General features: G+C 41.0%; 1 protein-coding gene across 3 annotated transcripts in view; it reads left to right on the forward strand.

The window, feature by feature from the left end:
• Nucleotides 1-1,177: 1,177 nt before the first annotated feature.
• LOC144934341 (receptor tyrosine-protein kinase erbB-4-like) overlaps nucleotides 1,178-14,071 on the forward strand; it is a 240,005-nt gene continuing 227,111 nt past the window's right edge. For all 3 annotated transcript variants that reach the window (XM_078860026.1, XM_078860032.1, XM_078860040.1), the window contains exon 1: nucleotides 1,178-1,584. In XM_078860026.1, coding sequence (XP_078716152.1) covers nucleotides 1,515-1,584 — 70 coding nt within the window. In that variant the 5' untranslated portion in view covers nucleotides 1,178-1,514. The remainder of the gene's footprint in view (nucleotides 1,585-14,071) is intronic.

The following is a 14,071-nucleotide window of genomic DNA, read 5'->3' on the forward strand; positions in this document are numbered from 1 at the left end:
GATCAAATTTAAAGTGTTATCAAAAGACTAGCCTTTTGCCTGTCCAAGGACGGTGTATTGTAGTAAATCTGAAACTTGCAAGTGAAAAGCAGACCGCGACGTGATATTAATTGCATCCATTCGTGTGCAATTTGTAAGGGCGCGGTGACACGGACCTATTTCATTTCAAGGTTATAATCCCTTGTTCATCATGACGTCTTTTTACTTCGATGTCTCAACAGCGTTACGAAGACGTGAGGGTTCTGCCTTTGTAGTGAGGGTTGTAAGTTGACGCCGAGGAGGGGGGAGGAGGTGCTTCGGCCCCCATGTGGAGTGACGTCAGCCGCTAATTATTATGAATGGCAGGGGGGTTAATTTGGAGGACGTCACCTTAGATTGATTATTAATGAGGGGGGCTGGTCGCCGCGGAGTGACGTCACGCGCGTTACACACTGACATTCGTGGGTAAATATAGTAGTAATAGCGTGTCTTATCACACGGAACACTCTTTAACCAGACAGACCTACGCTAGATTATTTCTGCTACTGAAATGTTCTAAAAATCTAAGTTTGTAGCGATTTCATTTCACAGCAGGATTTAAGCGTTCCCATTAAACACATCGAAACCTATCTTTTCATGATAAAGTTAGTGCAACAGTAATTAAATGCTTAACGATGTAATTAAAAGGAGCGTATATGCTAAGTACTCCATTTAATAATTAAAATTATATTTTAATAAGGTTAAAGTGAAAAAGTTAATAGTAAGACTACATAAAACAATGCTGCACAGTTTCACCTTAACCCTCAGACCGAACAGCATTCGCCTGTAAAGTTACACAAATACAAATATCCCCGTATAGCCTTAACGGACTGTTGGGGGCCAAGTGCCATTAGTGAGCAAGTTACACACACGCGTACATTAATATACTCACACACACTTTTTTCATTGCCTTAAAACTCCATCTCCTCCCTCTCTCTGATCCCAACCCAACCCTGGTGAGACTCTACCCTTCAGAGTTAGACTCCACACCTCCTTACTCACCCCCTCCCTCCCATACCAAACTCAACATTCCCCATCGTTATTCAAACCCCAACCTCCGCCCCCACATCAGCACACTCCCATCCCCATAGTCTGGGCCGACCCTCGTCTTCTCCAGGCGGTGCACCATAGGAGAGGAGGAGGAGGACTGGGGCTGTGAGCGCGCGGGCGGGCGCGCCCGTGATGCGAAACGGGCGTGCGCGTGTGTGTGCTGCGTGAGACGCGACACGTGCGTGCGATACCACAGTGTGCGCTGCTGCCTCTGCCTCTGTGCATCGAGCGTTCTGCGCTCCCAACACTGGTGGGGGTACCCGAGGCTCGACGTTGCCCTACCTACCGTGGAAGTTACCAACACACCTGAGAAGGACAGCTTTCAACATCCGTTTATTTATTTGATCGTATTTTTTATCCCCACCACCACCGCCCTCCTCCACCCCCCCCCCAAACTGAAGCACTTGGCAGCTGTGAGATGCACTGAGATAACAGAAGCTCTGAAGATGGGAAGTTCAGGTGGATGGAGTTTGCTGATAATTTGGTTGCTTCTAAACGGAGCCGCGTCTCAAGAAGGTGAGCAAGCCTCTCGTTTACCCGGGGTCACCTTAACGATCGGTGGACACGAGATCAGTGTGTTGTGGTGTGTCACAGCAGGCATAGAGGAACCAGTAATAAAAGACGAAACTGTGGGTGGGTGCCTGTGTGCGAGCTGAATGCTCGGTGTGTGTGTCTTGTCTTTTTTTAGTTTTCACATCAGCCCCCGATGCGGCATCTCGTGACAGTGTGGCATTCTTGAGTTCGTAAAAATCACGGGGTAGTGTGGGTTTGACACGTACTTTCCTGGCCACTCTCCAGAGACTAAACTGGTCCGACTTATGGATAATGTCTACTTTATTAAGACGTGTATATGTTTATATTAAAATAAGAAAAACACATTACTTACATGAACGTGTTTTGAAACCTGTTTGTTGACATACGGCTGGAGGTGTAAAATTGAATGCGCCCATTATATTGCACTGTGCCAGTATTTACAAAAGTACCTAACCTGTGCTTGACAGACCAAGTGCCCTGTGTTTGACATAATTTCCTTGAACAGTTGCCTTGAACTTTCAGCGTGAGGTTTTACTTGTTATGCCGTCATACATGCAGAAGGAAATTATGGGTAATATGAGACGTTTTAACTGTCGTGTGCTTTTAATTACACGAATTGTTGTACTTATATTGACCATAGAGTGCGAAATAGTGATATGATATAGAATTATAAAGTAGATATGTTTTAATGTTTACAATATTACAAACGAAAGTGCATCCTTAAATAAAGGTCTGAGAGTTGATGCTTTTTCTCACTTTTATCCGTTGAAAATGTTCCTAAACATCTGCATAGAGGCAGAAGTAATGTGCTCTTATTGGACGCAGTTTGTTGAGTGTTTAAAATAGATCTGTTTCAAGACAAAAAAAAATCTGCTTTCTTTTAAGGCATTGGTAATGTAGTTTTTATTGGTAATCTATAATATATACACAGCTCTCTTTTTGTTGACCTTTTTGAAGGTAGGAGCGTGATTAATCTGTGGCTAGTGGTTGTGAAGGGACGTTAAATCCCCGTAATTTTATAGGCGCATTTTCAGTCGAAAGTAATAACACGCTCGAGTGAAGATGGGGACCATTAAGACGGGGCGCCACAATTATTTATACAAAATACGCATAATATACTTTATCCGTGGGAAGGGCAGAAAAGCTACTGCTGTGAGGGAATAGGTAAAATGTAAATGTGTTCACAGAGCCCAAACGCTGACCTTCGATCTGTCCACGCGCATGCATCCAAGACGTTTCATCTATTAAACATTTAAAGACTTCCACTGCGCAGGATTCTCATAAACGAGTGCTTCATCATCTGTGAGCCATAAGCACAGCCGCTCACCATCTATGTCTACGTTGAATACAGCCCCCCATCGGCTCCAGTATAAGCAAAGTGGAACTAACAAAATAATACAATAATCACAAAGGAGATGTAAGTCATTCCTGACGATGTTTTGGTTATTGTAGCGGTGTGATTCTGTGCTGACGGGTGTGACGGATTAGCAGCGGTGGGAATTTGTGGCGCCTGGGTCTTGCTTTGTGGGGGGGACGGCGTCGGCGATGGGGGTGGGGGCAATGAGGATGGAGACCGAGGACCATCTATAAAACTGGGGGAAGTGAGCAAGATTTCGGCGCAGCCCTGCGGGCTGCTAAAAAACCGCAGCGCTCTTACCAACATACGTAGAGTTTGGCATTGTATACTTGCAGCTTCAGAGGCTTTCCGCAATTATGCAGTTTGCAGTAATAACCGATATCTTATCACGTGCCGCGAGAGCCTGCCTGCACACGCGAAGGATTGATGTTTTAGAATGGGATTTGGCGCGAGGTTGATTGAGCAAGGTAAACTGCAACCTGTAAATGATGCAATCTTAAACGTTGAAACATGACGAATCAACGCATTTCCAAGGCACTTTTTTTTGGTTGGATGTCTGTTGCCCGTATCGACACAGTAGTGGCAAGTGATGGAACAAGAAATACATAAAGCATACTGATACAATTAAAGTAATATTATGTTGCCTCTCGATAAGAAATATACCAAGACGCTGAAACTGTTTCGTTCCTTGGCACGGACGCAATTGAGCCACATTGGTAGAAATGTTTAATCATAGAGCCCTCTGCATATGTTACAGTTAATCCCAATTCACCAATTTATTTGATCCTGTCTTTCAAGCCGGTGACAAAGCTATTGAATCAGTCAAACATTCTGTCAATTAAAATGAAATTGTTTACTGTAATGTCTTGCTTTAAAACATTTATGTTCTTGTAAAATGTCCGGTTTTGTTGTGCACCATGACGAACGCAGTTCCTTGTTTGAGTCTTAACTTTCAACAGTTTCGTAACATACGGCTGTTGGTCCGCTCTATCTTGACTAAAGACTAAGACATGAAGGTGTGTTGTTATTGTTAAGGGATGCAATATAGAACTCCCTATTCTGTGTTCTTATTCATGATCAGAAACAATGCCTGACATGACAGTATGCATCAATTGCTGTTGAGCTCCATTAAATGGCAGTTTTCTTTTATTTCCTTGTCAAGATTAATGCAAATAAATTTAGCATAATTGAAGCATAAATAAAATCTGTGTTTAAGCGGTCCTGGCCTACATCTGAAGTGGCAATAACAAAAAACATTTTAAATAATCCTGCACGCATATGCACCAGACACTGAGAGCATTCCACGTTCAAATCCTGGTGGTCGGTTGACTCATTTCATAATTCCTTCACGGTGGATAAACTTATTATCACTTAAAAAAATTGACAGCAGTAGTCTAATCATGTGGAATTGTCATCGATCATCATGTGGAAGTTTCATTGATGGTATAATAATTACCAACCGATATGGTCCCCACTACGTTGCACACTTGAGCATGCAGACAGTCCCTCTTTTGAGAATAACATTTTTTTTTATATAAGAGCTACTTCGTTACTCAGTCAACTGAGCCGGTGGCGAACCCGACCCATCGCGCGTGTTTTCCTTGCACCACGCTGCTAATGGACACGGGACAGGGCCGCAGTCTCGCAGACTAATTAGCCCGAGCACCTGCGTGAGAACTGGCACAGGGGCTCAACAGCTTTTACCATCCCCACCAGAGGTGTAAACACCTAATACAGTAAACGCATCGTTGGCTCTGTACATGAATGGATGTGCATTAATTCTCATAATTGACCTGTGCTCATCGGTTTTCAAATGGTTATTTTTCCCCCAGCTGATATGTGAGCACCCGCACAACTTTACATCGTACGTGCAGTATTTATGCGCGAGAGCGTGCCTTTTGAGACGAGACGCATAAGGAATGGGAACATCTGGAGCCTTGAACTAGAAAATGCGTTTTGATGTAGCAGAGCAACATCTCGCTGCTGACCTAAATAGATGCATTCAATGTATAGAATAGGAAATTCTAGGAAAGACTTCCACTCACATCTGAGTGTATTATAGTGAAACGAGTGGTATACATTCATTTAGTTACATCTTTTATGATAAATATGCGTAATTATCCTACATGATCCATGTTGTTGATTGATAATTACAGAAACAATAAGGTCTAGTTTATTACAGAAACAATAAGGTCTAGTTTATTGCAGCTGCTCATGTTAATTGACCAATAAACATAACGACAATATAAGCCAACTCAGTAACTCTATTTCAATTGCAATTTCATAACACGTGCTCTGTTAATGTTTTTAGCTTTCTACAAACTCATCCATATACCTCGTAGCGTCTGTAGGCTCAGCCACGCTTCTAAATTCTCTCAATAAAATAACAAAATGTCGGTACAATATATACAGAGTGGGTTTAAACAAGAGCAAAATGCACGATAGACCGATGCAGTCCGTATCGTTACTCATTTTGTTGAGCGTTTCGCATTTGTTTAACACGTAGGTTTTTCACGACCAATATCATCCATAATAGAGGTTTTTTTGGGTTAGATCGTGTAAATATATAAATGTGTCGTTAAAACCCGCCACCACGTGACACAGACAATTAGTTAGGTTTGTCAAGTAAACATAATATGCCAATTCGTTACTTGTACAGCACATCGATGTTTTGGAGAGCAAAGCCACAACATTTACAATCTGAGTAAGAAGGAGATCTTAAAAGCTCCTCTGGAATATATGTTGGCTTACTCTTTGGCTTACTCTCCCACGTTGTCCTTCCCCCCCACCTTCCATTAACATTGTTAGTGACGTACGGTGCGAAAGAAGTTCAACATACATACATGGTCAGACATCCTAAAAGAGATGGTAGCAACCACGCTTCCCCCACCACATGCAACACAAATCTGGCTGCCACCTCATGAAGCTAGTTGTAATTACTGGCAAAACGTCATATTCAGATTGTAGATGTTGTGGCTTGGCTCTCCAACACACTTGTGTGCTGTACTAGTGACGAATTGGCATGTTCTGTTTACGTGACAACCCTTACTTGTTGGCTGTGTCGGGTGGTGGCGGGTTTTAACGACACATTTATATATTTACGCGATCTAAACAAAAACCTCTTATGGCGTTTCATATTTATTTCCAGATAGTTTAACATTGACCGTGCTGTGCCCCACGCCCTCCCGCTCCTGAGTTGTTGGATCCCGCCCTATAAATAAGGGCACGCGGGAGGGTTTATTTCATTGCAGACTAAATGTTTTAATTAGACCTTTCTTTGCTTTTTCTTTACATTTAATATTCACGCGTTTGGTGACCTTGCCCCTGTAACGGAAAAAACCCTCCCATCATTCAACGTTAATGTGAGTAGTTTTATATGTCGTCGAGTGTGTAGAGAAGAGCAAACTGTCTTAAGTCACCGACTTCCACCATGGCCCAAAGTAGTGCAGTTTACACGATCACGACAGATTTTTGTGACATTTACAACACTGGTGGAAGCGTCGCGGGAATATATATCCGGTGAATGACAGTGGCTGTGAGAACCTATGGATTTACCACCAAAATTATTATTTTCAGCAAAATATTACTTTTAGTTAGTCACTACACGGTTGTATACTACATAGCTCAGCGACCAGTGACCTATCATATATATTGCATATATTTTGCAGTATTTTATGACCTCATTGGCCTTGAATTCCTTGATTTGATTGTTTACACATTCTGCTTGTGAAACCCCTGCGATCGCATCTTAAGTGTATGTGTTACATGTTTTAGTATTAATATTGAATTAAAGTGGTTGTGTGACTCAATAGGTTTAACCCCCCAAATAAGAATTACTGGAGGCAACTGTGGGGCCCTGAGTTTGATTGTGGCCCTTTCTCGGAAAGGAATGTTTGGAACCCAATATCCTTTGACAGCTGCTGACAGATGTCACATCTGACATTCACAGTCCATCGAAGACACCAGGAAAATGAACAAAACTTGTCCCTAAATTGTGTTTTGACACTTAAATTAATTTCACTGCTTTAGATCCAGTAAAAAAGTATAATAAACTATATGGTTCACAATTGTAGCTTACATAAAAGTACCCTGCAGCAATTGCCATTTAATTCATCACTATCAGAAAGGGTCCATTGGTCTTCAATGTTCCATGGTATTTAACCGGTTAAAGCAAGGCACAGAATAACAGTAATGGTATTGGAAGAAAATGTGTTAATTAGCAGAGATAATGTTTTTTTTATTTAAAGCTAGAGAAATGCTTTGTCCAAGAAACATGATGAGCTGATTACTACTATGCAATATACGATAATGAAATGTACCGTTTATTACGCCCAGATAATGGTAATCTGTTTGTTTTTTGCATTGTTATTCATCAGTGAACTCCAATCAGGGCTTTTCCATCCAATTAAATATGGTGATTACCTTGAATACGTTGTGTTTGATCATTGCTCTATTAGTACATTCCTATCGACCCGCAATTCAAATACATATCTGCTGTTTATAACATACATGTTAAATACAAAATGTATTCCGAACATTAATACACTCTCTTTTATGACTAGTAAGGTACTGCCTTGGTGCAATGGTTCACTTATAATAATAGGGGTTTTCCCCTTTGGTTCACTTGTTCAACTTTCAATCCAGATGTCGCTGGTTCAATCTCACGGCGCAGAAATTGAAAGAATGGGACGAGTTTATTGAAACCTCCCACCTATGTAAACCCAGCAGTATCTATGGATCGCGAATTCGAATGTGGTGGGTGAAGCGTGGTAGCTACCATCTCTTCTAGGATGTCTGGCCATGTATGTTTAACGTCTTTCGCACCGTATGTCACCAACAATGCTAATGGAAGGTGGGGAGGGAAGGACAACGTGGAAGAGTAAGCCAACATATATTCCAGAGGAGCTTTTAAAAGTTCCTTCTCGTGAAGGCCCTTCTGCCAAGTAATTGCATTCTTGGTGTTATGTTTTAAGGTTGTATTTCTGGCTGTCGCCTGATGAAGCTAGTTGTAATTACTGGCGGAACGTCGTACTCAGATTGTACATGTTGTGGCTTTGCTCTCCAAACATCGATGTGCTGTACTAGTAACGAATTGGCATGTTCTGTTTACTTGCCAAACCTTACTAATTGGCTGTGTCTGGTGATGGCAAGTTGAATGACACGTTTATATATTTACATGATCTAACCTCCAAAAATATTATGGTTGTATTTATCTTGAACCAGGAAACTTCCGAATGTGGACTCATCCCGAGTGTATGCTGGACCCTTCTCGTGAGGGCAAGGGTTGATTCTGTGGACAGCCTGTCCTTAAACGTCTCAAATTGAGGTCACCACTGTGAAGACAAGATATTTCTTTACAAACGTATGCTTGACTGAAGTAGTTATATGCAAGATGCAGCCAGTAGGTTGTTTTTTTTTCAATACTACTGTGTATGTATCTGAAGTGTTTCAAATATAATAATATAATAGAATATGTTTACACAATCCACTTTGAATGACATTCAATTGCCGCTACTATTTCCACAGAAGTCACGGGTAAATAAGAATCTGAATCCCGTTAAATCTCTCGCTTTACCCTTTTAGAAGGACGCCACGGTGTTCAAACGAAGCTGGCTCGAGCAAAACTGATCTTTATTGCTCTCAGCCAGGAGCTTCAGTAGGTTTCCAATTTTGCAATGATGTTGTTTTAGCATTGCTGATATCTGTATTGAGCTTATATTAATCCAAATCTTTAATAATCCTGCAACAGAAAAAAGCTAGATTTTGTTCGTTTTGTCTTTTCTATATTCGGAGCGTCGTAATCATGCATACTCAACGTATAAATTAAATATCAAATTTAGTATAACATATCATGAAGATGTTTCCAGATTATGTTTACTTTTATTCATATTTGGTGCATGCATAATTTATTTTGAGTATAGATTATACCAGTTTATCTTCTCTGTCCTTAAACGAAAAGTCTATACTTAAATGCAAATAAAATAGAATACAGTCTCACATGTGTTGATGTGCCTACTGCAAGTTTTAGAATACCAGATTCCTGCTCAAATGAGAGTTTGGGATGGCTCTTGTAATGGCATACTCAGGCTCAAGCATTCGCAATAGCACAGATCACCACTTTGCCTAACGCTATTCGACATTTCAGTGGAGGATGTTGACTATCGATTCCTTTTAGGGACACATTCCGTACTGTCGTGCAATGAACGTTATTTTTATCACCGTATATTTAATTCTCAAATTTGTTTATAAAAAATACCTCATCCATCCAACTTCTGATATGCTGGGTATTGCTGTATCTAAAGGTGCGCTCTCGGATTTAGAAAAACTAAACAGTTTGAAGTAAAAGACATACAATCATGACCATTACATACTAGAGCGAAAAATTAACTAGGGTGGCTATTCAAGCAGCACTTTAATCGTGTAATGGAAACCAAAGGAGCTTGCTTGGAGATTGTTTGCAAATTCTGGTTCAAGTGGACACAAGGGACAGTTAAGGAAGCGTTTTTTCTTGGCAAAATACCAGTTACTTGTTCGCTACTAGTTGTACAGCTACTTAAGTAACAGCTTAAGAGTGGACCCTAGTTCATGAAATAACAGTCAGTCCTGACACGTTCGATGTTATTGAGCTGCAGGTAACAAACAAGATCTGCATACAGTGACGTGTGCTTAATTAAGTCCCACTTTTGCGCAGTCAGTGGATTTGGAGTAGTTTCAGATGTCCTGGTGTGAAATAGAAATTTAGCAGTCTTTGCATGTGTTTTTTTTATTGCCATCTTGGCAGTCTCGCCAGTATAACATTACGAAATAAGAAGGTCCCTGTTCCTTCCTAACCCGCTTCCCGGCCAGTCCACTTCATGCAACGGATTTTCAATTAAATTCCACTCTATTTTAAAATCGCCATGCCCTTGCTGGGCCCACCCTTCCTTACATGTTGTGCAATGTTTAAAATGAAAAGTCTAAGACATTTTGGTGGAATCTGTGTGTTTGTGGATACAACATAATTTACAGTACTTTATACCGTGTCAAAGATCAAGGTTGCATATCTGCAATTTCGGGCTCATGCCACTGCTGGCGGAATAGCCTCCAACTACAGGGAGCGCTGGAGAGCCCCTCGAGAGGGAATGATGACCTGCTCTTCCACTCGGCAGATACCCAACTCATGCGACGTGTCGATCGATGAACTGTGTTGTGCCCATTTCCACTTCGTGGTACGAATAAAATAACATAACTTTTTTTGTTAAATATACTTTGGGATGTTAAGCCATGGTCCTGGAAAGTTTATTTGTATGTTAACGTATTTTTTTGTTTACGTATTATGATAATCATTTGACATTTAATTAAAATATATTCTTCAAAAATAACAATTTGCACATTGTCATAGGCAGGCAAAGCAGCCAGTTGCTCAAGGTCCCTGACCATGGCCCACGTGCCATGCCTTCTGGATTTTTTCAAAAGATTAAACGGAGTGTGCCAATACATTCTAGATTTGAAGCTTTCGTGACTGCAAGGAATCATATTCTTAGGTTTTTTCGGTAAAGTCACGTAGGTAAAACATCAAAATTAATGAAAATAAAATAAAACAAAAATCACGACGTTTCGGAGGCAACACAAGTCTCCGTCATCAGGTGGGACCGTCACAGCCGAATTAGCTGCATCAAGAGCAGCTAATACTTGATGCAGCTAATTCGGCTGTGACGGTCCCACCTGATGACGGAGACTTGTGTTGCCTCCGAAACGTCGTGATTTTTGTTTTATTTTATTTTCATTAATTTTGATGTTTTACCTACGTGACTTTACCGAAAAAACCTAAGAATATGTGCCAATACATGTGGACGTTGCGTGTGGTGTGTGTGGTGGCATGGCTATTAGCGCGTGAATGAACCTCCAGGACCCACAGCTGTCTTCCTAGAACTTCCTGCACATTCCTGGTGATGCATAAATGTGCACAGAATGCTCGAAACCTCTGGGGGTATTTGTGTGTGTGTGTGTTTAAAGTGTGGAGATGACAGGGATCAAGTTTGAGCTTCATCAAAAAGCATGCTTATTTTTGTGTCAAAGTAGTTGTTTTTTAGGTTTTTGTGATGATCATGCTCAACTCTTGCTGGAGTTATGCCACTTGATGGCACATTCCTGTTTATCATGTTGAAGCCCTCATAATTAAACATTATTTCTGTGGCATAGCTGCAGGGAGCGGTGGTAAAGTGATTAGCGCATTGCGTGACGAACCCAGAGGCCGGGTTCCATTCCCACTCATGGTCGACACCAATGATAATTACAGGAACCGATCCTGGACCTCCCCGAGGTCGACTCAGCCTCAAATGAGTGCTTTTTGTGGTGTGTAAAACATCAGCACTAGGGAGACAAAGGCAGCCGGGCGTGGTGCTCGCCACCCACCCCTTCATGTGGAATACCGGCCTTCATAGTTGCTAGCTAACAGCACTTGCTCCTGCAGTCTGTTCAGGCTCGACAGGGACTCTTTGTCTTTGGTATACACGTGACACAATTTTATGATATACGTATAATGAAAGTTGGCCAAAGTAGAACATGAACAAGTATTATTTGTAATCACTGCAAATTGCCATCAGCCAAATCAGTCAAATAAATGTTCATGCACTTACTAGGATCAGTGCGCTCACATTAAAATGGCAAAAGCTAAAATTACGTGGAAGAGCTCTGTATGCTTGTCACGAGGCAAGCTGTTATGCTTACCAAAGCATGGAAGAGGTATGTATATTGAACTTATTTCGCACTGTACGTAGCCATCGGAGGTGCGGGGGAAGGAAAACACAAAACACCGTTCTAAATAAATACGTTTTCAATCTAGATGATTTTAAAGTGCATAGCATGTACTCTCCAACACACCAGTGGGCTGAAGTAGTAACTAATTGGCGCGTTGTTTACGTGACAAACCTTACCGGCTGTTTTGGGTGGTGAAGGGTTACGACACATTTATGCTTACGTGATCTAACCCAAAAACCTTTATTATGAATAATATTGGTCGCGAAAGCCTACGTGTGAAACAGAGAGGAAGTGTTTTGATACACTTTTTTCATCTTACGTTTATTATGAATTATGGCAATTAATATTAAGCACATCTGTAACCCACCATTACACTAGGTTTTATGGAATTGCATGAGCTATAACCAATGTGTGGATTTTTTTAATTCTCGGATTATGTTTTGTTGTGTCTTGTCATCCATATTCTTATACAAAAGCAATGTTAGTTTACACAACAATGAATCCAATGCAATACGTAGATTGCATTTTCTATATTGAAACACAACAAACGTGGAATAAACAATCTTCAAATAAAGTGTAGTCAGATGAAAGTTGATTAAGCCTAGATTCCATGTTGATGAAATACAGCCATACGCTGTGCCAAAGTTGTGTTTTTTATTGGAAGAAATTTTATATTTAAAAAACCCAACATATTAATAGTTCAATTTGTCATTGAATTGCTCGCATTTATGTACTATATCCTGCTTCATTTTGTACTCGATAAAGAATCACATTTCCAGCCAAAATTAGTGAAATGCAATTTCAATTTAACTAAAACTAAATACGGAATAATGTAAAACACAATCCACTTTGTATACTCAACATTACCATCATCGTGTTTTTTCCATTTGATTGATGTCTCTACTGTGGGTAATGTTATATTAATAGTCCATTTGGTGTAACCACATGTGTATATGCTATGAGCACACAGTTCAATGCCTGTTTTACCTCTTTGCGGAAAAAAAGACGACATCATTTATATATAACTAGCGGAAGTACCCGGCTTTGCCTGGGTGAAAAATATATTTCTTAAAAACCTTACATATATACACACAGATACTAAGGTATTGTCAAAGCCCGGTGGGCTGTTTGTACATTTCTCCACCAACAAATATATAAGAGGCTTTCACAAGTCCAAAAAGTTGTAGAAAGTGTAGGGTAAATAGTTGATGTCAAAATGTTTCCGAAAATTGTGGTCTCCCCCCCCCCCCTCAAAAAATATCTTTACCCCTCGTAGGTATATATACTAACAACACCTTACATACAACAGAGGAAGTGGTATCTATTGACTCTGTAGTAGTATCTACTGACTGTACCGTAGTATCTACTGAGCCAGTAGTAGCTACTGACTGTGTAGTAGTATTTAGTGACTGTAATAACTACTGACCATAGTAGTATTTACTGGGCCTACAGTAGTATCTACCGACTATATACTCGTAACGACTAACTGTATAGTATCTGCTGACTCTATAGTAGTATCCACTGACTATAGTAGTAACTACAAAATCTATAGCAGTATCCACTCTATAATAGTATCTACTGACTCTAGTAGCTACTCACCGTGGTAGTATGTACTGACTGTATAGTAGTATATACTGACTGTAGCAGTATTGACTGACTGTAGTGGTATATACTGTTTTAGTATTTACTATAGCGGTATCTACCAACTCGATAGCAGTATCTACTATCACTACAGCAGTGTATACCGACTGAGGTTGTACCTGCTATCACTACAGCAGTGCATACTGCTGTGTTGGTACCTGCTATGATTACAGCAGTGCATACTGCTGTGTTGGTAACTGCTATGATTACAGCAGTGCATACTGCTGTGGTGGTATCTGCTATGATGAGAGGAGTACATATTGTGGTGGTGGTACCTGGTATGATAACAGCAGTGCATATTGACTGTACTCATCATTCACCCTCACCACTCACAACTCACCCTTACCACTCATCCTCACCACTCACCACTCCCACTCACTATTCACCATTCACCCTCACAACTCACCACTCACCAACCTCCCTCACCAATCTCCCTCACCACTCACCCTCACCACTCACCCTCACCACTCACCGATCACCACTCACTCTCACCACTCACTCTCACCACTAACCCTCACCACTAACCCTCACCACTCTCACTCACCACTCTCCCTCACCACTCACCACTCACTCTCACCATTCACCCTCACCATTCAGCCTCACCACTCACCGTCACAACCACCACTCACCCTCACCACTCAACTTCACCATCACTACTCACCATTCATCCTCACCAATTACCACTGACCAATCACCACTCACCACTCTCCACTAACCCTCACCACTCAACCT

This window comes from Lampetra fluviatilis, chromosome 1 (assembly GCF_964198595.1).
Source record: "Lampetra fluviatilis chromosome 1, kcLamFluv1.1, whole genome shotgun sequence".
NCBI lineage: Eukaryota > Metazoa > Chordata > Hyperoartia > Petromyzontiformes > Petromyzontidae > Lampetra > Lampetra fluviatilis.